The 24,622-nt window shown below is 38.7% G+C and overlaps 3 protein-coding genes across 3 annotated transcripts; all 3 read left to right on the top strand.

The window, feature by feature from the left end:
* Positions 1-91: 91 nt before the first annotated feature.
* Positions 92-4,646, top strand: LOC141598762 (uncharacterized). Its single transcript, XM_074418522.1, has 5 exons — positions 92-597; positions 3,165-3,264; positions 3,357-3,492; positions 3,960-4,055; positions 4,317-4,646. Exons 1-5 carry the CDS (start codon positions 267-269, stop codon positions 4,437-4,439), a joined length of 786 nt encoding a protein of 261 aa, XP_074274623.1. The 5' UTR covers positions 92-266; the 3' UTR covers positions 4,440-4,646.
* Positions 4,647-6,098: 1,452 nt separating this feature from the next.
* Positions 6,099-12,286, top strand: LOC141598761 (serine/threonine-protein kinase VIK-like). Its single transcript, XM_074418521.1, has 11 exons — positions 6,099-6,578; positions 8,326-8,400; positions 8,927-9,043; positions 9,431-9,525; positions 10,106-10,226; positions 10,346-10,425; positions 10,943-11,002; positions 11,157-11,278; positions 11,354-11,439; positions 11,517-11,632; positions 11,904-12,286. Exons 1-11 carry the CDS (start codon positions 6,267-6,269, stop codon positions 12,028-12,030), a joined length of 1,311 nt encoding a protein of 436 aa, XP_074274622.1. The 5' UTR covers positions 6,099-6,266; the 3' UTR covers positions 12,031-12,286.
* A 4,634-nt stretch (positions 12,287-16,920) lies between these two features.
* Positions 16,921-18,257, top strand: LOC141598760 (uncharacterized). The gene is made up of 2 exons (XM_074418520.1): positions 16,921-17,216; positions 17,298-18,257. The coding sequence occupies exons 1-2, from the start codon at positions 16,951-16,953 to the stop codon at positions 18,088-18,090; spliced, it is 1,059 nt and encodes a 352-aa protein (XP_074274621.1). The 5' UTR covers positions 16,921-16,950; the 3' UTR covers positions 18,091-18,257.
* The last annotated feature ends 6,365 nt before the right edge of the window (positions 18,258-24,622 follow it).

Below are 24,622 nucleotides of genomic sequence, written 5' to 3'. Positions count from 1 at the left end.
TCCCTTCCATTTTCATTTATTTTGGACGGAAACTATCTGAATTAAACTTGAATTCGAGTAAAATGAAGTTGACTTGTACGCCGGCTGGTTTATCGTTATAATCTTGAAATTGTCCTCCAAATAACACAGTAGCACGCAATAAAAGAGAAACACAAAATTATAAAATAAAATAAAAAGAGAAAAAAACCCAAAAAAAAAACCAACATATTCTAAATTAATCAAATAATTTCACAAATTTCTCCGAAATTTACGGAAACAAATTAATTATGGATTCAATATCATCAGTATCTCCATCAATCATGCTACCGCCGCACACGGTAACCTCCCTACACCGCCGCTGCACTGTATCCTATCTCCTCCCTCCACGTCATCGTTTCGAACGTTCTAGAAGCATATGGAAGAATAGAGTTGTGCTGCAAGTGATGTGTAAAGCTAAGGGAGGAGAATCAGAAGGGGATGACGTGGAAGTGGATAAAGCCTTACGATTGGATGGCACGATTCCCGGTACTTCTGATGAGTTTGTTAAACAGGTTTCGTCTCGTGCATATGATATTCGACGGCATCTTCATCAGTCTATTGATTCCTCTAGCTATGATGGTATTCTTTCCGTCTCAATCATTTATTTATGTTTTTTAATTATTTGTGAGACGTATTTTAATCAAATGTGAATTAAGGATTGTGTTCTTTATTGTTTCGTAATAATTGGAGCTGTGCAATTCCCGAATCCCGATTTAATTTTAAGTACGAGTCCTTGGACCTTATTGAGGTAGTAATGTCTATGAATAGGCCGGAGTCTGTAAGACACTGCGACACTCATGAATCACGTGCTCTATGTAATCTTTGCTGGTGTTTCTAATTCGGGATTACACAACTCAGATGAGCACATTTTGTTGGTGCAGTCTAGAATCTAGATGAGTGGTAGGACAAGTTTTATTCCTACGCGGTAACTATAAGTCAACCAAGTGGTGTTAGTGCAGTGGTAGCCGGGTTAAACCTTGAAGCTTGCAGAAATGCAGGAGTTGAGAGGTCCCGCGTTCGACTACCAGCTGAGGCGATGATCACTTGGCCACTGCCACCCCCGGAGGGGTGGCTTACATGGTCCATGTGGTGGTGCGGGAATACATGGTACAGTCTGGATGAGGTCGCAAGACAATTTTGATTCGTATGCGGTAACTTGGATCAAGTTGTAAATGGGGCGCAAAAGCTAGTTACTTCGGAAAGATATTACCTCTACTTGCTGTATTTTGAGAGTTTGTTTGTGAAGAATCTTTCTGTTCGTATGGGGGATTTTTATATTGTACGGAGTACTGGAGTAGTTAGTAAGCAAATTAGAGGAGTGGAAATGTTTCATCCATTTGTTGTCGTTTGCTCCACTGTAGTTGGACTCGTCATTCAACATCACCGACTGAGCTTTTACCCCGCATCGCTTTGATTGGCTAATACTTGTTTCAGTTGGTGAAAGGTAACTATAAATTTCTGAATTTGAGGATAAGTATCGAGCTTTTATTCATGGCCTAATCCCATTGCAAATACGAGTAAAGAGTTCTTTCACTGTTGAAGATTTTTATTGTGACCTAACAGAATGTTTTCCCTATCATTTCTGTTTCTTGGACAACTCGGTATGTATACGGTTACAACAGTGAGAAAAGACGGTGTTTAAGGGTGTGTTTGGATTGAGGGATTTGGAGGGAAAAGAAAGGGAGGGAGAGTAGGGGATTTAAAATCCCTTGTTTGGATAGCAAATGAGGGTGGAGGGAAATTGAGGGGGAGAGATTTGGAGGGATCCAATTTCCCTCCTCCAAGCCTAATTAAAATCTCTCCACAATAGGCAAGATTTGGAGGGAAATTGTATCCAAACAACCACACTCCATTCCCCCTCCCTTACCCTTCTTTCCCTTTCCCTTCCCTTCCCTCCTTCCCTCTCCCCTCCCTTTCCATCCATTTTTGCTATCCAAACACACCCTAAGGTGTGTTTGGATAACAAAAGTAGAGGGAAAGGAAGGGGAGGGGGAAGGAGGGAAGAGAAAGGGAGGTAAGGGAAAGGGAGGGCAAATGAAATGTGGTGTTTGGATACAATTTCTTTCCAAATCTTGCCTATTGTGGAGAGATTATGATTTGCCTTGGAGGAGGGAAAATGGAACCCTCCAAATCTCTCCCCCTCCATTTCCCTCCACCCTTATTTGCTATCCAAACAAAGGATTTTCAATCCTCTACTCTCCCTCCCTTTCTTTTCCCTCCAAATCACTCAATCCAAACACACCCTAAAAGTTGAGGATAACTGTGCTATGTATTACGGAGTACATCTGTAGGAGCTAGGATCAAGCTCAAATAGTTAGGATAGGCTACTGAATATCTTAATATTTGGTCGCATATGTTTTTGTTAGTTGCCAGTAGTGTTGTGTCATGTACCCCGCCCCCTTTCTCCCACACTATAAATATCTCTTCAAAACGATGTTTGATGCTGTTATTTGTCCGTCCTTTCAAATGACGCCTATTTGATGGAGGTTGCTAGGCTGTTAAATTGGCACCCTTTCTGATATTTGCTCAATTATTTATTCATGTGCGTGCATTTATTAGTGTAAGGATGGGAGAATAACTATATAATACTCCCTCCATCCCATTTTTTTTTGTCCCCCTTCTATATTGGGAGGATTTAAGGAAAATACTGAACTACCAACTTTACCCTTAAATTAAAGTTGAGATATTGATTCTATGGAGGTTATGGTGGTTGCTAGTTATCCAGGGGGAGTATTGGATAATTAAAGTTTTCCTTTACTAAATTTAGAAAGAGGACAATTATTGTTGGATAAAATTTTAAGGGAAAGGGGACAACAAAAATGGGATGGGGGAGTAATAAGGATATCTGAGCAACCGCTCAAGATCTAAATATTTAGGTGTTTTATTAGAAATTGCGTATACTACTAATTGTGGCTGGATGTAGCATGTGACTAGAGTAAGCTGCACTTGTCTATTTTCAAATACCAACTGCCGTTCGTGAGTCTCAGTAAAGATACAGTCTGTATGTAAAAGAGTGCTCTAAATGCATATATTTATTCGATATCCATGCAAGATGTGATTTATGATATTTGTGTTCAGTTTTACTTAAGTTGTAGTAAGTTCTGTGTGACGGCACAAAAGTTTCATGTACACTTTCACCTTTGCAGTGTTGGATGCCAATCCATGGAGGGACACTTCAAAACCAGTGTATGTTCTCACCCAAAAGGAAAATCAACTATGCACCATGAAAACTCGAATGAATCGCAGGTTTGATGAGAAGCTTTTTTCTTGTTATGTTTTATCTTGATCTCTGAGATTACATATTAGTTTCTGTGCTAATGTTTGGATTTTTTTTACAGTGAAGTTGAAAAAGAGCTCGGAATACTGTTCTCGAAGGGACTGAAACGAGGTTCTGACTTCGGAAATCAACCTAAGCAATCCCGAAGTGGCAAAAAGTTTCAAATGGTCGTTGAGGATGTGAGGGAGGGAATACTTGTGAGTCATTGCTCCCTCTTATTTGTGTAGGTAGAAACTCATATGAGACCGCTGTGTGCATTCAGCATACATATTTCTCGTTATTTATCTCATTTTTAAACGAGTCAATGGCTTGATTGTACGGACATAAAGTTATGTTAAGGGAAACAAATGAAAAATACTTATATCAGAATCATCACATTCTATGCCCCGGAGGAGTAAAGGGTGACGAAGAAGCCTATGAATATCCTCCTGCCTATCTTACAATCACTGGCAGATACCTGTATAACAATATGGGGTCCTAGACTCCTAGGACACTTTTAAACTCTTTTTTTGTGTGTCTGCGTATTGCCCAATTTTGGTATTGAAATAATTGAAACCAGTATGACGATGTAAACAACTTTTTAAGGGTCTGCCACCGCTTATGATGTCGTTCCTTTGCGAGTACATGGTTCAAGTAAAGTATGATTGATTTCTGTATGCATCAGGTATTTGAAGATCAAAATGACGCTGCCAGATACTGTGATTTACTGCAGGGTGGGGGTCAAGGCTGTGACGGCGTTGCTGAAATTGAAGCATCATATGTAAGAACACAAATTCTTATAAGCGATGATCTCATGATAAAAATAATATCAGACTGACTCATATTATGGACTAATTATCTCTTGATTCCAGACTTTATGCGTTAATTACTTAGTTAATGTGCTGGGCGCATATTATATATTGATACGAGGCCACGAAGGTCGCGTGTCCATTTTTGGTTTTGTTTTTGAGATGAGTCTCTTGTTAAATTTTTGTAATTCATTCAGTACTGAAATCAGCTGAAGTAACCACTCAATGTGCAGGTTTTCGAGCTTTGTCGGAACTCAAGAGCTTTGGCTGTTCTTTTCCGGAGAGGCAGGACGCCACCTCAACCCGACAGCCTTCAGCTTAAGTTGAGAGCGCGTAAGCAATCCCTGGAAGACTGACATATTCTTCGTACATTGTAGGAAAAACCAGGCCAAGCTTCCTATGGAGGAAGCCACAGGGCAATGTATAGATTAAACATGTATAGAAAAATCGAAATCTGGGTACATAAATATAATGACATGACTTGACATGATATATATGAATATATGAGATGAATATTCTTCTTCCACACCTTCAACAAAGTGATGACATACTTCTCTTCCTGATCATCAATTATTTGTGTGAATGCATTGGCCTTTCCAGAAGAACATTCTACATTTGACTATAGACAATTCCATTGAGATTGAAGATAGCTTGCAACTGTTGTCCACCAAGTGCTATTCATCTAATGCTTATATGCCCTGTCGCTCTGTAGCATACTCCTTCCGTCACAGTCATCCTTTTACGGGTATGTTTTTGTTTTTTGTTTTTTTGACGAGTTCTACAATTTAATAGCACGTTTAGCTAGCCTATGAGCGGCTTTATTACAAATTCTAGGGACATAAGCAAAAAAAACGCAGTGAAAGTTTGCCGCTACTTCAGTGATATATTCAACAGTATTCCTAATCCAATGTTTGAGTTGAGAAAACTTTAGGACTTGAGCAAGAACCTGTAAACAATCAGAGAAAATGGTAACATGAAGGATATTGCGAGAGAGCGCCCACTTCAAGGCCTCCTTAATTGCTAAAGTTTCCGCTTGCTCAGCATTTTTAGCACTTCCTTTGATATAGAATTCAGACACAACCTCATTACCAACGATGATACACCCACCCAAACCAGTAACAAGCTTTTTAGGGGTATGTTAATCAGAGCTAAATAAATAATTAAGACGAAGAAACTATAAATAGTCTCACGTACGAGTTTGTTTTCACATGAGTGTGACATAATGTACTTATACTTCCCCAAAAGGCAAAAGCTACAAGTAGCACAATCTTTATTCCGTCCACATACTACTATTTCAACAACCATAAACTTGGTAAACCATGTATCCTTCACACATTTTGCTTTGCACACTCTCCACTTATTGCACAAACAATGAAACAACTACTAACAATATGCAAATAAAGTAAAAAAAAGGAACTAAAAGCATAAAAGCTACTAACACTTAACAGTACTCCGAAGGAGATTACCCCAGCAATTCGGTAAAGGATACTCCTGGTCAACAAAAAAAAGCATAAAAGCTAGTGTATATAACACACATTCGATCAATTCAACAGATATTATAAATTCCGAGTCAAATATATTACACACTAATTAAAACAAAGTTTAAATTGATGTACGTATTTTAAATGTCATCATATGAATACACTTGAAGTTCACAAAGTCTTATGTATGACGAAAAGTTTGTGAAATACACTATTTAGATTAACTGACAGGGGGTTGTTCTAACTGAAACAGAGGTTTCGTGTTCGAGCCCTGGAAACGCAGCAACAGTGTTAAAACTCATGAGGGAGAGCTTTACCACCCTAGTGGTCCTACCCGGCTCAAATAACTAACTTTTTTTTAAATACAAATACGTGTATAAGGAAGGCCTTGCACAAATTAATTGTAAAATAATTTTATTAATAACTACTTTTACTGTTTTACACTATTTTTGTGTGAAAACGCCTTACATAAGACTACGAAATTTACTCGACATTGAGTCGTTATTTAAAAAAAAAAAGTCTTCAATAAAAATCACAACAGAATAACGGACAAACACCAACAATTTCCTCTCTCTTTCTTACGCGCCTTTCTTTCTCTCTCTTCTAACTTCCCCCAAATTCCTCCATTTCCAATCCCTAGAACACAAATTAACTCGATTCAATTCAATTAAATCTGATCCGATTCGCCGGAAAACCCGGAATATGAGCGACGCCGGCGACAATTCGTCGGAAAACTCGCCGGCGAAGGTGACGGTACAGGTAAAGAATGCAGGAGATAAGCAGAAGGAGAAAGCGAGAGTAAGTAAAACGTCGGCGATTTTGTGGCATTCGCATCAAAACGACGCCGTTGCTGTACGGAAGCTTCTTGAAGAAGATCCGAGTTTAGTTAATGCCAGAGATTATGATAATCGTACTCCGCTTCATGTCGCTTCACTTCACGGTTGGATTAATGTTGCTAAGTGTTTGATCGAGTTTGGTGCTGATGTTAATGCTCAAGATCGCTGGAAAAACACTGTAATTCTTCATAATTTTATCATTTTTCTGTCATATGATAATATTATTTGTTTATTTCTGTAATTCTGTTACTCCGACTCGGCTGCAAGTGTCGTATACGTTTATTTTGTTCGAAGTTTGCAATTTTTTTGGTCTAAAATGAAGTGTCAAAGTGAACGTAAGCCACGTGACACGAAACCAAAGTTAGTGGAGTGTCGGAGTACGTAGGTTTATTTTATGTTTTTTTCTCGAGTGATTTTGTTCCGATGTTTGTGTGATGGAATTACTAAGCTTGAATTTAGGATTATGTGGAATTACAGTTTTCCAATTCGGTAGTACCGGATTATACATGTGATGTAATACATCAGATTGTATAGTTTTTAAGCATTAAAATAAACTTTTTGAGTTTTAATCTAAAATTTTTGAGTTTTATTATAAAGTTTTTGAGTTTATTTATTTAAACTTTAATCTAAAAAAGTTACATTATAACTGAAAAAATTACATATAAGCTCAAAAAAATTTGATTTTTGATATCATAAAACTAAGACGTAACTTATAAACTTTATAGTACTCGACAAAAATACACAAAAACTCATTAAGTCAGATGTAGTACATTTGATGTACAATCATTTTTCTCCACATTCATTTAATGGAGTAATTGTTTGAATTGAGTCATTGACTGCGAGATTTGAACTTAACAAAAGCGGTAAAAACGAGAAAAATTAAGATTGGATAAATATGGAATTTTGCGATAAAGAGGTTGATTTTGTTGCTAGTTATGGTATGCAACTATGCATAACGAAATGCAATATCTATCCGAAAGTGATGGCTATTAAATCTAGCAAAAAATACCTTTTTTCGGTCCCGTTTCATTACCTCAAGTGTAAATGTGTCATATCTACTTCAGTTTTGTAGGTGCTGATATGATAGCTTTAGTTGATATGCTTGAATTTGAGCTTGCTTGTTTTGTTTGGCTATGCATTATATGGAGTAAGTTAATTCCGTCTCGTGGCAGAAACAATTCTTGGTTGAAGGACTGTATTTTGAAATTAGGAAACTTGTTCATTTAGTATATGCATCCGCTTCAAATATATATCCTAACATTTTTATAAATCTGTAGGAATCTGTAGCTATTTGGGAAAAAGAGAAGTTTAAGTTGAGAAAGATCAATTCTTTTTAGAGTATTAATGTTCTTTTTGTCACAGCGCTATACGCCTATACCCCTAGGATAGTTCCCAATGTTTGGCACTTTCCATACTTAATGGGTGCACCATCAAAAAATTCGCTCAATCTCAATGTGAAATACTGAACAATGACTCTTTATTGCGGACTTGATGGTAACTTGCCCAAAATTTGTTGTACTTTAGAGAGATTTTGCCATGACCTTTGTAGATAACGGATGACCTTTGAGACTCTATGGCAATTGTGAAAAGCATTGTGGCCGATCTTGAGACAAAGTCCTTAATGTGAGCGCACAACGCCCATGGACAGAACTTTTGTTTTATGAATATTATCAATCATTGCTTCATTTGATTACAAACCTAACGAAAAATCTTTAGCAAAATGTTGTGTTTCCTGCTAGTGATTACAAATAAGATTGGTTAATTCATGCTTTTATCTTTGATTCGGTTTAGGGTAACTACTTGTGATTGGTTATAGACTTTGTATTCCATATATTAGCGTTATAATGGTGTTATTGTGCTGGCGTCGAGACAATTTCATTGTGCAGCTGGCTGGATTGAGCAATGGTTATTTTATTATGTGACAGCCTTTAGCTGATGCAGAAGGAGCAAAAAAACATGGAATGATTGAGCTTCTAAAGACATATGGCGGCTTGTCTTACGTAAGTTTTTGTTTTTTGTGACTGCTACACATAACCATCCGGCCAGAGGCCTTTTCTACCAAGCATGTTCATGTGCGTTAAATTGAGACTCAGAAAGGGCATACCATTATCATTAATTTTTATGAGTATCCAAGGAGAGTCTTGCCATTAGGTGACAACTGTAACTTGTAAGCATCGAAGAATATGATGAGCTTTTAAGTATATGATGGGGTGGGTGGTCTCAGTTTTGATTCACTTCATTTGTCAAATTGTCACCTATAAGAATAGGCCCGTAGAATATTTTTTGCAAGGAATTTCCTTAATCCGTTGGGAAAAACTAGTTACGGGAGACAGTGATCAAGTTTTGAGAGTTATGTTGGTTACTATGTTGTGAGAACAATCACATATGTTTCATTAGGCTTGTCCGTGAATGGCGAACCTGTAAATGCTGTTTTGCATACTGCTACATTCAAAACCGTGCCCTGTTATTATTCCTGATATTTTATTGTATCCATTTGTGTAGTTTCTCATTATCTTCTTTCTGCAGGGACAAAACGGGAGCCATTTTGAACCTAGAGCTGTACCCCCTCCTCAGCCGAACAAATGTGACTGGGAGATTGACCCATCTGAGCTGGACTTTTCAAACTCGGCAATGATTGGGAAGGTGTGATACTTTTCATTCCAAACTGGTCTTTTTTCTTCTAAATCTTTTGCAGTGATGAGAATGTGATACTATGAGTTGCATCATGAGTTTAATGACTTCTATCTCCCTCACAAGAAATTATGTCACGACTCACGAGGTGTTATTCAGAAAAGAAACAGAAAATAAGGTGGATTCTTTTCTGTGATTGGGTACATTTTGGAAAAATAAAACAACTCTTTTAAGCCTTCAAAATAGCTGGTTAGTTGTGTATCCTTATTTCTGTTCATGTTATTTATTCAGCAACTCTTTGCTGTGCTTGCGGATGTTCTGAAGTGACTTCCTAATCTAGTGTGTACAGTTGGCCTTTTTATATTAAAATCTGGCTTTGATGGGCCCCAATCTGTGCAGGGGTCTTTTGGAGAAATTTTAAAAGCTTATTGGCGAGGAACTCCAGTTGCAGTCAAGCGCATACTTCCGTCTCTGTCTCAAGATAAACTGGTTATGTAAGATCAACCTTCAAACATAGCATCTTTTGGTAGCACTATGCCCCTATCAACTATACCCACAGTGCCTAGATATAATGGACACTAATTAGCCACTATATGTAACGGGAATTACTAAATTAAGCGCAAAAGTGGTAATTGAACCCCATAACTTTTAGCAATCAAGCCCCTTAACTATAGTATTTTGAAAATGTGAATAGATGTTAACTATATATCTTCTATTATGAATAGAAGACTTACTTTAAGGGAATATTCTAAATTGAAAATTATATTTTAAAAATGTGTGTTCTTTTTAAGGTTGTGTTCATCTGAACCTCTTTGCGCCGCCATAAGCTGTAGCTATTGAAGAATTAGGCTCATGCCATTCTATAAAGACTATACTCTATGCGTTTATGAGATAGAAGTTTATGCTCAATAGATATGACTTGTGTGTAGCTCAAATGCGATATCTCTGCCTGGTCAACTTGATAATTTCTCTTTACTTTCATAGTTTGATGAAACAGCAAACAGTGTAATAATTGCTAGCATTTCATGAACATGTGTAATCTACCTGCTGTTTATCTTTCAACTTCTTGTTCAGTCAGGATTTCAGGCATGAAGTCAATTTGTTGGTGAAGCTTCGTCACCCTAATATTGTTCAATTCCTTGGAGCTGTTACGGATAACAAGCCTCTAATGTTGATTACTGAGTATTTACGAGGGGTACAGTGATTTTACATTCAGCTGAAAGCTGTCTCTGCCGACAGAAAATGCATTGATTAGAAGTTTTGGCTGTTTTAGCATATTAGTTATTCTTATGAGTGCTTTCATTGATTTGATAGGGTGATCTACATCAATACCTCAAGGAAAAGGGCCGTTTGAGTCCCACAACAGCAGTTAATTTTGCTATGGATATTGCAAGGTATCTGGGAGTCAACTTTGCTGCTAGATATGCTTATAGATTTTTTGGTCATCTGATATTTTAAAATTCTGGTCGAGTGCTGAAATGTAAAAGGAGTAGACATCAAGGTCGTTTTGGCGAAACTTAATACGGAATAGTGCATGTGATACATAACCAAAGTCTACTCCTGACTATTTCATTTGTAAAAGGAGTATGACAATTTGAGGCCTGATGGTGGTTGAAAAGATGTCCACCTTCTTATGAGAAATTCAGAACGAAAAAGTAAAACTATAAGAACGGGCGAGATACATTCTGTTTCTATCTTTTAACTGACTTCTAAAACCCTTTAATACTCTTTTAAATGCAACTCAATGGTGAAGAACCAAGAGAAAAATCATTGAGGGCTTCCTTGTTCTCCTCTACTCTCAAATTGACTGCATATTTGTGTCATTAAGTTTTCTACCAGATGTAAAAGGCATTATTTATACCTACAATAACCTCAATGCGATAACCATGTTCCTGATTTTTGTTTTCTCAGAGGAATGGCTTATCTCCATAATGAGCCGAATGTTATTATCCACCGCGATCTAAAGCCAAGGTTAGTGCATCCATGTGTATTTTATGTTCTTCCATTTTGTTGTAACAATTTATCATTTCATATGCGGATCTGTTTGCCTTCCATTGCTGTTAGCTTGACGCAGATGTGTCTGACCCCCATTTTGTTCATGTGATGCCGTTGTCAATATTATCAGGAATGTCCTTTTAGTCAACTCAAGTGCAGACCACTTAAAAGTTGGAGACTTTGGACTGAGCAAACTCATCAGGGTTCAACATGCTCATGATGTTTACAAAATGACTGGCGAAACAGGAAGCTGTGAGTGGTTATCTTACTTCTGAACTGAATGGGACTGTATTCTTGACCTGTACTCACTATTGTTTGTGATTGCAGATCGCTATATGGCTCCTGAAGTATTCAAGCATCGGAAATATGACAAAAAAGTTGATATTTTCTCTTTTGCCATGATATTATACGAGGTGAGCTCATAATCATGATTTTGGAGTGGTAATTGAGTCCTTTCAATTCTATTCCTCATCGTTTTGTAACTTCTCAGATGCTTGAGGGAGACCCCCCAATGTCAAGTTATGAACCTTACGAGGCAGCAAAATATGTAGCAGAAGGTCATCGTCCTAATTTTAGGGCCAAGGGATTTATCCCTGAACTGAGAGAGTATGTTGAATGTTCACTATTTTATACAAGTAGATATTTGATACTCCTCACTCTTATATGTAGTGCTTAAGAATGCGAAATTCCGTATTACATGCCCTTGAGCCAATACTACAAGAAGAGGCCTTCAGTCTCGGAATGTTGTTACAAATTCCGTATTACTCGACTAGAAGACTAACCAATAAACAAAGCCATTCAAGATTTCACATTGCATCAAGTCACTGTTTGAGTTGCGCTTTATCGAGTCTGATTTGTAGTTTTTCCTTCTATATAGGTTAGTTGAGCAGTGCTGGGCTGCTGACATGAACCAGAGGCCTTCATTCTTGGACATACTAAAAATACTTGAGAAAATTAAGGAACATCTTCCTACAGATCATCACTGGCACTTCTTGTCTGGATGAAACGTGCATCAGTTGCGCAGATATTTGCAAAACACGGTAACTATTTATTCGCTCCCATTATTTCAAAAATATCATTATTTGGACCCTTCACTTGGATGATATATTCTGGGAAAACACCGTCTTCTGAAATTAAAGAAAAGTGTCCTTGTGCCTTTTTTCTTTGACTGTAAATTGTACTGTTCTTGTTCCAGTATAATTTGTAAAACTAGTTCTTGATGTTTTCGAAAAATAAAATAAAAATCCATTTCAAGTTGTAGATGCTCCTTGAGACCGTGACGGGTTGTACAGCTGTGATTCAGAATTTTGACATGATGATAAACGCATCTTCTTTTACTTAACTGCCTTATTTATTAGCTCCATCCTGTTACAATTCTACTCAATCCGGAAACTAAAAACTATTTCGCTCGGACTGGGTTTGCGCGTATGATTCTGCCGCTGCCAGACGACATCCAGAGGTGCGTTTAATTCTGTGTATACGTACAGCCAACGCAGTAATTCATCTATGGATTGAGGTATAAGAGTATGATATGATATGAAATGAACCTGTCAATTGTTTACGAGAGAAGATGAGATAATCCGAACTAATAACATGATACTCCGTATAATATCCAATTTTTTTTTTTTTTTTTTTTTTTTTTTTTTTTTTTACAAAAGCCACTTATATACTCCGTATATAAGTTACTCCGTATATTGTACTCCGTCCGTTCCAGTCAATTGTTTACACTTGCTTTATTTTCCCTTCACAAAATAAAGCAAGTGTAAGCTATTTACTGGGACAAAGAGAGTATTGTATAGTCTTGTAAATTGTTTAATTGTGATTTTGTGAATCACAAGAGTAAAAACATTGAGTGAGAAAACAAGGCAAGGAATTCTTTAATTCTTTACTTGTCTTGACGTTGGTGTTTAGAATCAAAACATTTTTAGCCTAACTTTTTTTATTTGATGCTTTAGTTTATCTTGTCACTCACAAGTCACAACAAATTCAAAGAACATACTATATAATTTAAATTCCCGGTATATAAAATTATAACAATTAACCACAATTCTTTACTTGTTTTTACCCACTCTAAGATTAATCATCTATTTGACCATGTCAAGTATTAATCTAGTTTCCTGTCTTATGAATCATGGCAAATCTCTTGCAAAACAACTTGATATAGCCAAAACTATGTTTGAACAAAAAAGTAAAACCAAAACTATACCCAAATCAGCTGAAAATAATATTTATAATGAAGTCGAAAAGGTCATTAATGGTTTAATGAAAGACTTGGATGAACTCGATGATGACGAGTATACTACGAAAGAGTGTTTTGACAAAGTTGTGCGGAGAACCATCTCAAGTCTTGAAGAGCTAAAGAAACACGACGATCCACAATATGCAACCGGATATGAGGCTCTCGTCACCAGGGTTGGTAAGTTCCGTCTGTCTACTGATGTTATTTCAACTCAGGGTACTACTTCAACCTCCGCCCATAATAACAATGATAATGGTAATGAGGATATTGATTTTAACTTGTTGGATGCATACAAAACCTTTGGCGTGCAGAAGCGATTTTTGTTAAACCTTTTTGCTATGCTCCCTCGAGGGACGAATATTAAGAAGAATGACTTAGTCCTTTGGTTTGTCCCTCGGAGGTATGAAAAATACCTTGATGAAATAGAAGACCATGGCATAGAGTCGGATTTCGAAAAACATCTAACGGGATTAGTGGAGATGAAATTGATTGAACCAGTAGTAACATTTGCAGAAAATGTAAGTAAAAATAATAAAAGGGAAGGTTTCAAGTATAAGATGCCCAATTTAATCTGGTCCAAATTTCAGGATAAAGAGGAAAATTTCGAGTTTGCTGAGATTACAATTAAGAAGAAAAACTCTTTATCTTTATCTTTATCTTCATCGTTACCAGTCCATACAAGCGTGGTAAACACGGATGCTTGTAATCTCACCACCGAAAGACTAAACATGTTAACAAACCAATACTTTAACATGATGCAATTGGGTAACTGGAATGATGATCCCAGAAAATACATTGTGGTTGAAGATGTCGATTCCCTGAGTAAGCTTTTGAACAATTCCTTGACGGATTTTTTAAGTCTTCAAGGGGTGTCTGGGTTAGTAATACTGCCTTCTGTTTATTGTAAAAACCTCACTTTCTTGAATCTCAAAGGTTGCCACAACTTAGAATCTATTCCTCAGTTTAACACGATAATGCGAAAACTTGAATACTTGGATATTTCTGAGTGTTACCAGCTTGATCACCCTACTAATGTTCTTGATGGTTGTATTGAGCTTAGAGTGGTTAAGGGATTCGTTCTTCCTCGTCAACAGGCTGATCCTCGCAACTCTTTTATTTTCCGCCCCTTCCAATTTGAATATCTTTGGAAGCTGACATTACGAACAAGGCGCTTGAATTTTCCCACAAACTCCGATCTTGAAACTCTTTACGACTTAAACAGGCTTACCCACTTGAAAATAACTTGGGTCGGGGCGTGTTCTCCTGATAATAATCAACAAGTTCAATTTGATGCTGCTTCTAGATTTCCGTTCAGACTTTCCAAATTTGAGATGGAGGCCGCCTCTGACGACACATCAACAAAGATTCTAGATCTAATTGCTCAACAGAAGAAGAGTACTAATAATGTAGCAATACACCTCAAGAAATTGTACATAAAAGGGGGTAATATTTCCAAGCTTAACCCTGAAGTCGATTGTAAGATACTCCGTCTTCACTACTTGCCTAAGATGGAATTCGATTGCTATGACATGATGAAATCATTTCCCAAATTACATCGCTTGGAGATGAGTAAAGATGTCATGTACTCCATGTTGAGACGGTCCTTCCAAAAAGCTACTGGGACTAATGATCAAAATTCAGGTTGGAAACCGTCTCTTACCGCTCCGACTAGTCCACCTTCTGCTTCCTAAAGTGGCTTGACGACATGCTTCAATAGATGATTCAGCATGCATATGTTTGATATTAACAACTCCGTATGTATGTATGTATGTATGTATGTATGTATGTATGTATGTACTCCGTATCATATACGATGCAGAAACGAATGGGTTGTTAATATATACGTACAATAATAATATCAATTTAGTTTGTATTCATATAGCCCTTACCAAAATTTCCAAGGTCTATCTATTTTAAAGTAATTTTATTTTTATTTTTTGAATATATCTACAGCAGTAAAATTTGTGTCCGTCTTGCTATGTTATATACTCAATTTACCATGAGACCGAGACTGAGACTGAGACTGATCGAGACCATGACAGCTTGTGATTTAAAGTTGTTAATTCAAACACAAGTAAAGGTATCAAAAGGTGTCAGCTAGACAGAACCTTTGAAAAAGAAATGATTCGGGTTTATTACCTTATGAAGTGCGTCTCCCTGATCGACTTTTTATCATAGGCAACACAAGTATGAGGGACATACACAAATTAAATGACAGCAAGCTGATTATGTAACATCAAGAATGCTGATGAAAACTAGACTTTCACTGTTATCGAACATAGCTTCTTCGATTCTCGGAGCATATATTGTAGTTTTGCGAATTATTTAATTGTGAAAAACATTTGAGTGAGAAACTAAGGCAAGTAATTCTTTGATTCTTTACTTATCTTTGGGTGTTGGTGGTGTTTAGAATCGAAACTGTTACGAATTTGTGCCTTGAATTTGTGTCGAAGACGGACTAAGCTAATACGTAGAGTTTTAATGTTCACGAGACCGAGACTGAGACAAATTTCTCTGGGAAAGGAAAAAGTGTATGTTTGACTTGATCTTGAGTCACCCCAGCTGTCAAAGGAATAGAACATCGATATGTGACAAATTTCTCCATGTGCTTGGCAGGGTCCTTTCCAGCTCTTCCTCCAAATAAATTTCGCTCTACTAGGCTTATGTAAGACGGTTTGATCTCAAAGGTCCCTTTATCAGTGGTAGGGAGTTTAAAGCCTTTAGGAATAGAATCAATGGTGGGTTCGGAATGACTTGCCAAGGTCGACATCTTTAGTGTTGTAGGAGTAATGGGTGCAGAAACTAGTGTGTCCTCTTCAAAGGACGAATCTTCTGCAAAAGTAAACCGCTCGTATGTAGTCAAGTGTACTCAAGTCTTCCAGTTGATGCTCGGACCAGGTCAAGCATATCCCAACCCGGCCAAGCCCGCCCCTCCCCCTGGCCTGGCCCGGGTCTGAGTAGGAGAGCCCGACCCTAGCCCGGGTCTACTCATTTGTAGTTTTATACTTTAATGAATTAAATAAACTCCGCACAAACATCTTTCTACCAAGAAAATACTACTATTGTTAATACTTTGCAATGAAGGAGAAACTAAACTTTCTATTTTACCCTTTATCAATTAATCATTTTAATATTTAAAATAAATATGAAAATATAAAAATAAAAAAAACGTAGAATGTATAAGGAAAAAAACCACAATATATTTGTCTTATATATACAAGTGGTATGATAATTGTCTCATTTTAAGTTTAAGATGGATAATGTCCGCCTTAAATAAAAATTTCTGTATGTTTAGATGAATTGAGTAAATTAAAATATTATAGTTTAGACTTTAGGATAATTCATCACCTAAACTCGGGTCACTTATGTTCATTGTGCATGGTTGAGTTCACTTCAACTCTATTAATTTCAACTCGACTCATCCCTAATACATACTACTACTACTACTACTCGGGTCACTTATGTTCATTGTACGTTTTGATTCTTTACTTATCTTGGATGTTACGTTTAGAATTAAAACATTATTCTTAACTTAACTTATATTTTATTCCATGCTTTGTCTTATCACTCACAACAAACTCAAGGAACTATTATATAATTTTAAATCCCGTATAAAATCAATTATAAAATCTATAATAATCATTATCATATCATGTCAAATATTATTAATCTAGTTTCCTGTCTTATGCATCATGGCAAATCTCTTGCAAAACAACTTGATAAAGCCAAAACTATACCCAAACCAACTGAAAATAATATTTATGATGAAGTCGAGAAGGTCATTACTGGTTTAATTAACGACTTGAATAAACTCGATGATGATGAGTATACTACGAAAGAGTGTTTTGACAAAGTTGTACGGAAAACCATGTCAAGTCTTGAAGAGCTAAAGAAACATGACGATCCACAACATGCATCCGGATATGAAGCTCTCGTCAACAAGGTTGGTAAGTTCCGCCTATCTACTTATGTTACTCCGAAGGTCACTGCTTCGACTCCATCCCATAATAACAAGAATGAAAACGATGGTAGATACCTCAATGTATTGATTCTCAAAGGTTGCCATAACTTAGAATCTCTCCCTCAGTTTAAGACTATAATCCATATTCGATACTTAGACATGTCTGACTGTTACCAGCTCGATCACCCTGCTAATGTTCTTGATGGTTGTGCTATGCTTAGAGTGGTTAAGGGATTCGTTCTTCCTCGTCAACAGGATCATCCTCCCAACTCCTCTTTTATTTCTAATCCCTCCCAATTTAAATGTCTTTGGATGCTAACATTACGAACTAGGCGCTTCAATTTTCCTACAAACTCCGATCTTGAAACTCTTTGCGAGTTGCAGAGTCTTACCCACTTGAAAATAACTTGGGTCGGGGCGTGTTCTCCTCATAATAATCAACAGGTTCAATTTGATGCCGCTTCTTATAAATTCCCACCAAAACTTGCCAAATTTGAGATGGAGGCTGCGTCCGAGAGCACATCGACAAACATTCTAGATCTAATTGCTCAACAGAAGAAGACTACTACTACTACTACGCCAATAATACCGCTCAAGAAATTGTACATAAAAGGGGGTAATATTTCCAAGCTTAACCCTGAAGTCAATTGTAAGATACTCCGTCTTCACTACTTGCCTAAGATGGAATTCGATTGCTATGATATGAGGAAATCATTTCCCAAGCTGCATCGGTTGGAGATGAGTAAAGATGTCATGTACTCCATGTTGCGCCGATCCTTCCAGAAAGCTACAGGGACTAATGATCAAAATTCAGGTTGGGAACCGTCTCTTACCGCTCCTACTAGTCCACCTTCTGCTTCCTAAATTGGCTTGACGACATGCTTCAATGGACGATTCAGCATGCATATGTTTAATATTTACTCCCTAATAGACCCTATGTATGTACTCCGTATTATATATACGTACAATAATATCATTTGAGTTTGTATTTATATAGCCCTTACCAAAATGATGAGAAATTTTAAACCGCAGGCGCACGGTATCTTAGTAGCACTTGAGAGTCGATTTCACGGGGAGCGTAAATGTAATAATGATCAACTTTAGCTATAAACCAGCATTCGTCGAACATCGGATAATCGTGAAAAATGTATTAATACTCGTTATCCGAGGCTAAAATCGAATAGGTTAACTCCTGAAATGACCTCCGACGCGTGATAGAAAAACCAGGAGAAAAAGAAACAGGGTCCAGTACGACCTCCCGAACGGCTGAAATTGAAGTGTATAATACACGGTTTTTTGGGATTCCAGGGTCCCGGAACAAAATTCTCCGGAAACCACACTAAAAGTTCCTCGGGTCAGATAAAGTGGCCACGCAAAATTTGAGTAGAAACGGAAGAAATTTAGGGGTGTCGGTATGCCATAAACCAGCGTTCGTCGAACCTCGTATAATCGTGAAAAATGTATTAATACTCGTAATCCGAGGCTGAAATCGAATAGATTAACTCCCGAAATGATCTCGGACGCGTGATAGAAAAACCGGGAGAAAAAGAAACAGAGTCCAGTACGACGTCCCGAACGGCTGAAATTGAAGTGTTAATGCACGGTTTTTCGGGATTCTAGGGTCCCGGAACAAAATTCTCCGGAAATCACACTAAAATTTCCTCGGGTCAGATGAAGCGGCCACGCAAAATTTGAGTAGCAACGGAAGACATTTTGGGGTGCATGGATGCCATAAATCAGCGTTCGTCGAACCTCGGATAATCGAGAAAAATGTATTAATACTCGTTATCTGAGGTTGAAATCGAATAGATTAACTCCTAAAATGACCTTCGACGCGTGATAAAAAAACCGGGAGAAAAAGAAATAGGGTCCGGTACAACCTCCCGAACGGCTGAAATTGAAGTGTATAATGCACGATTTTTCGGGATTCCAGGTCCCGGACCAAAATTCTCCGGAAATCACACTGAAAATTCCTCGGGTCAGATAAAGCGGCCACGCAAAATTTGAGTAGCAACGGAAGACATTTGGGAGTGTCGGTATGCCATAAACCAGCGTTCGTCGAACCTCGTATAATCGTGAAAAATGTATTAATACTCGTAATCCGAGGCTGAAATCGAATAGATTAACTCCTGAAATGATTTCGGACGCGTGATAGAAAAACCGGGAGAAAAAGAAACAAGGTCCGGTACGACCTCCCGAACGGCTGAAATTGAAGTGTATAATACACGGTTTTTCGGGATTCCAGGGTCACGGAACAAAATTCTCCGGAAATCACACTGAAAGTTCCTCGGATCACATAAAGCAGTCACGCAAAATTTTAGTAGCAACGGAAGACATTTGGGGGTTGCTAGTATTCCATAAACAAGCATTCGTCGAACATCGGATAATCGTTCGGTACGACCTCCCGAACGTCTGAAATTGAAGTGTATAATACACGGTTTTTCGGGATTCCAGGGTCCCGGAACAAAATTCTCCGGAAATCACACTGAAAGTTCTTCGGGTCAGATAAAGCGGCCACGCAAAATTTTAGTAGCAACGGAAGACATTTGGGGGTTGCTAGTATTTCATAAACCAGCATTCGTCGAACATCGGATAATCGTAAAAAATATATTAATACTCGTTATCCGAAGCTAAAATCGAATAGATTAACTCCTGAAATGACCTTGGACGCGTGATCGAAAAACCAGGAGAAAAAGAAACAAGGTCCGGTACGTCCTCCCGAACGACTGAAATTGAAGTGTATAATACACGGTTTTTCAGGATTCCAGGGTCCCGGAAAAAAATTATCCGGAAATCACACTGAAAGTTCTTCGGGTCAGATAAAGCGGCCACGCAAAATTTTAGTAGCAACGGAAGACATTTGGGGGTTGCTAGTATTTCATAAACCAGCATTCGTCGAACATCGGATAATCGTGAAAAATATATTAATACCCGTTATCCGAAGCTAAAATCGAATAGATTAACTCCTGAAATGACCTCGGACGCGTGATCGAAAAACCAGGAGAAAAAAAAACAAGGTCTGGTACGTCCTCCCGAACGGCTGAAATTGAAGTGTATAAGACACGGGTTTTCGGGATTTCAGGGTCCCGAAACAAAATTCTCCGGAAATCACACTGAAAGTTCCTCGGGTCAGATAAAGCGACCACGCAAAATTTGAGTAGCAACGGAAGACATTTGGGGGTGCCGGTATGCCATAAACCAGCATTCGTCGAACATCGGATAATCGTGAAAAATGTATTAATACTCGTTATCCGAGCCTAAAATCGAATAGGTTAACTCCTGAAATGACCTCGGACGCGTGATAGAAAAACCAGGAGAAAAAGAACAGTCCTAAGACGACCTCCCGAACGGCTGAAATTGAAGTGTATAATACACGGTTTTTCGTGATTCCAGGATCCCGGAACAAAATTCTACGGAAATCACACTGAAATTTCCTCGGGTCAGATAAAGCGGCCACGCAAAATTTAAGTAGCAACAGAAGACATTTGGGGGTGCCAGTATGCCATAAACCAGCATTCGTCGAACATCGGATAATCGTGAAAAATGTATTAATACTCGTTATCCGAGGCTAAAATCGAATAGGTTAACTCCTGAAATGACCTCGGACGTGTGATGGAAAAACCAGGAGAAAAAGAAACAGGGTCTGGTACGACCTCCCGAACGACTGAAATTGAAGTGTATAAGACACGGTTTTTCGGGATTCCAGGGTCCCGGAACAAAATTTTCCGGAAATTACACTGAAAGTTCCTCGGGTCAGATAAAGCGGGCACGCAAAATTTGAGTAGCAACGGAAGACAATTGAGGGTGCCGGTATGCCATAAACCAGCGTTCGTCGAACCTCGGATAATCGAGAAAAATGTATTAATACTCGTTAAACGAGGCTGTAATCGAATAGATTAAGTCCTGAAATGACCTCGTACGCGTGATCGAAAAACCAGGTGAAAAAGAAACAGGGTCCGGTACGACGTCCCGAACGACTGAAATTGAAGTGTATAATACACGGTTTTTCGAGATTCCAGGGTCCCGGAAAAAAATTCTCCAGAAATCACACTGAAACGTCCTCGGGTCAGATAAAGCAGCCACGCAAAATTTGAGTAGCAAAGGAGGACATTTGGGGGTGTCGGTATGCCATAAACTAGCGTTCGTTAAACCTCGAATAATCGTGAAAAATGTATTAATACTCGTAATCTGAGGCTGAAATCGAATAGATTAACTCCTGAAATGAGCTCGGACGCGTGATCGAAAAACCGGGAGAAAAAGAAACAGGGTCCGGTACGACCTCCCGAACAAGTGAAATTGAAGTGTATAATGCACGGTTTTTCGGGATTCTAGGGTCCCGGAACAAAATTCTACGGAAATCACACTGAAAGTTCCTCGGGTCAGATAAAGTGGCCACCAAAATTTTAGTATCAACGGAAGACATTTGTGGGTGCCGGTATGCCATAAACCAGCGTTCGTCGAACCTCGAATAATCGAGAAAAATGTATTAATACTCGTAATCCGATGCTGAAATCGAATAGATTAACTCCTAAAATAATTTCGGACGCGTGATAGAAAAACCAGGAGAATAAGAAACAGGGTCCGGTACGACCTCCCGAACGGCTGAATTTGAAGTGTATAATACACGGTTTTTCGGGATTCCAGGGTCCCGGAACAAAATTCTCCGGAAATCACACTGAAAGTTACTCGGGTCACATAAAGCGGCCACGCAAAATTTTAGTAGCAACGGAAGACATTTGGGGGTTGCTAGTATTCCATAAACCAGCATTCGTTGAACATCGGATAATCGTCCGGTACGACCTCCCCGAACAGTGAAATTGAAGTGTATAATACACGCTTTTTCGGGATTCCAGGGTCCCTGAACAAAATTAGCCGGAAATCACACTGAAAGTTCCTCGGGTCAGATAAAGCGGCCACGCAAAATTTTAGTAACAACGGAAGACATTTGGGGGTTGCTAATATTCCATAAACCAGCATTCGTCGAAAATCGGATAATCGTGAAAAATGTATTAATACTCGTTATCCGAAGCTAAAATCGAATAGATTAACTCCTGAAATGACCTCGGACGCGTGATCGAAAAACAAGGAGAAAAAGAAACAGGTCCGGTTTACCTCCCGACGGCTGAAATTGAAGTGTATAATACACGGTTTTTCGGGATTCCGGGTCCCTAACAAAATTCTCCGGAAATCACACTGAAAGTTCATCGGGTCACATAAAGCGGCCACACAAAATTTTAGTAGCAACGGAAGACATTTGGGGGTTGCTAGTATTTCATAAACCAGCATTCGTCGAACATCGGATAATCGTCCGGTACGACTTCCCGAACGACTGAAATTGAAGTGTATAATACACGGTTTTTCGGGATTTCAGGGTCCCGGAACAAAATTCTCCGGAAATCACACTGAAAGTTCCTCTGGTCACATAAAGCGGCCATGCAAAATTTAGTAGCAACGGAAGACATTTGGGGGTTGCTAGTATTCCATAAACCAGCATTCGTCGAATATCGGATAATCGTCCGGTTTACCTCCCTCGGCAGTGAAATTGAAGTGTATAATACACGGTTTTTCGGGATTTCGTGTTCCCCTAACAAAATTATCCGGAAATCACACTGAAAGTTCCTTGGGTCCTATAAAGCGGCCACACAAAATTTTAGTAGCAACGGAAGACATTTGGGGCTTGCTAGTATTCCATAAACCAACATTCGTCGAACATCGGATAATCGTCTGGTACGACCTCCCGAACGGCTGAAATTGAAGTGTATAATACACGGTTTTTCGGGATTTCAGGGTCCCGGAACAAAATTCTCCGGAAATCACACTGAAAGTTCTTCGGGTCAGATAAAGCGGCCACGCAAAATTTTAGTAACAACGGAAGACATTTGGGGGTTCCTAGTATTTCATAAACCAGCATTCGTCGAACATCGGATAATCGTCCGGTACGACTTCCCGAACGACTGAAATTGAAGTGTATAATACACGGTTTTTCGGGATTTCAGGGTCCGAACAAAATTCTCCTAAATCACACTCGAAAGTTCCTCTGGTCACATAAAGCGGCCACGCAAAATTTAGTAGCAACGGAAGACATTTGGGGGTTGCTAGTATTCCATAAACCAAAGATTCGTCGAATATCGGATAATCGTCCGGTCGACCTCCCGAACGCTGAAATTGAAGTGTATAATACACGGTTTTTCGGGATTCCGGGTCCCGGAATAAAATTCTCCGAAATCACACCGAAAGTTCTTCGGTCGATAAAGCGGCCACGCAAAATTTTAGTAGCAACGGAAGACATTTGGGGGTTGCTAGTATTTCATAAACCAGCATTCGTCGAAAATCGGATAATCGTGAAATGTATTAATACTCGTTATCCGAAGCTAAAATCGAATAGATTAACTCCTGAAATGACCTCGGACGCGTGATCGAAAAACAAGGAGAAAAAGAAACAGGGTCCGGTACGACCTCCCGAACGGCTGAAATTGAAGTGTATAATACACGGTTTTTCGGGATTCCAGGGTCCCGGAACAAAATTCTCCGGAAATCACACTGAAAGTTCATCGGGTCACATAAAGCGGCCACACAAAATTTTAGTAGCAACGGAAGACATTTGGGGGTTGCTAGTATTTCATAAACCAGCATTCGTCGAACATCGGATAATCGTCCGGTACGACTTCCCGAACGACTGAAATTGAAGTGTATAATACACGGTTTTTCGGGATTTCGGGTCCCTAACAAAATTCTCCGAAATCACACTGAAAGTTCCTCTGGTCACATAAAGCGGCCATGCAAAATTTAGTAGCAACGGAAGACATTTGGGGGTTGCTAGTATTCCATAAACCAGCATTCGTCGAATATCGGATAATCGTCCGGTACGACCTCCCGAACGGCTGAAATTGAAGTGTATAATACACGGTTTTTCGGGATTTCAGGTTCCCGGAACAAAATTATCCGGAAATCACACTGAAAGTTCCTTGGGTCCTATAAAGCGGCCACACAAAATTTTAGTAGCAACGGAAGACATTTGGGGCTTGCTAGTATTCCATAAACCAGCATTCGTCGAACATCGGATAATCGTCCGGTACGACCTCCCGAACGGCTGAAATTGAAGTGTATAATACACGGTTTTTCGGGATTTCAGGGTCCCGGAACAAAATTCTCCGGAAATCACACTGAAAGTTCTTCGGGTCAGATAAAGCGGCCACGCAAAATTTTAGTAACAACGGAAGACATTTGGGGGTTCCTAGTATTTCATAAACCAGCATTCGTCGAACATCGGATAATCGTCCGGCATTTACTTCCCGAACGACTGAAATTGAAGTGTATAATACACGGTTTTTCGGGATTTCGGGGTCCCGAACAAAATTCTCCGAAATCACACTCGAAAGTTCCTCTGGTCACATAA

This window comes from Silene latifolia, chromosome 9 (genome assembly GCF_048544455.1).
Source record: "Silene latifolia isolate original U9 population chromosome 9, ASM4854445v1, whole genome shotgun sequence".
Taxonomy (NCBI): Eukaryota; Viridiplantae; Streptophyta; class Magnoliopsida; order Caryophyllales; family Caryophyllaceae; genus Silene; species Silene latifolia.
This window is presented reverse-complemented; position numbering and strand designations above follow the sequence as displayed.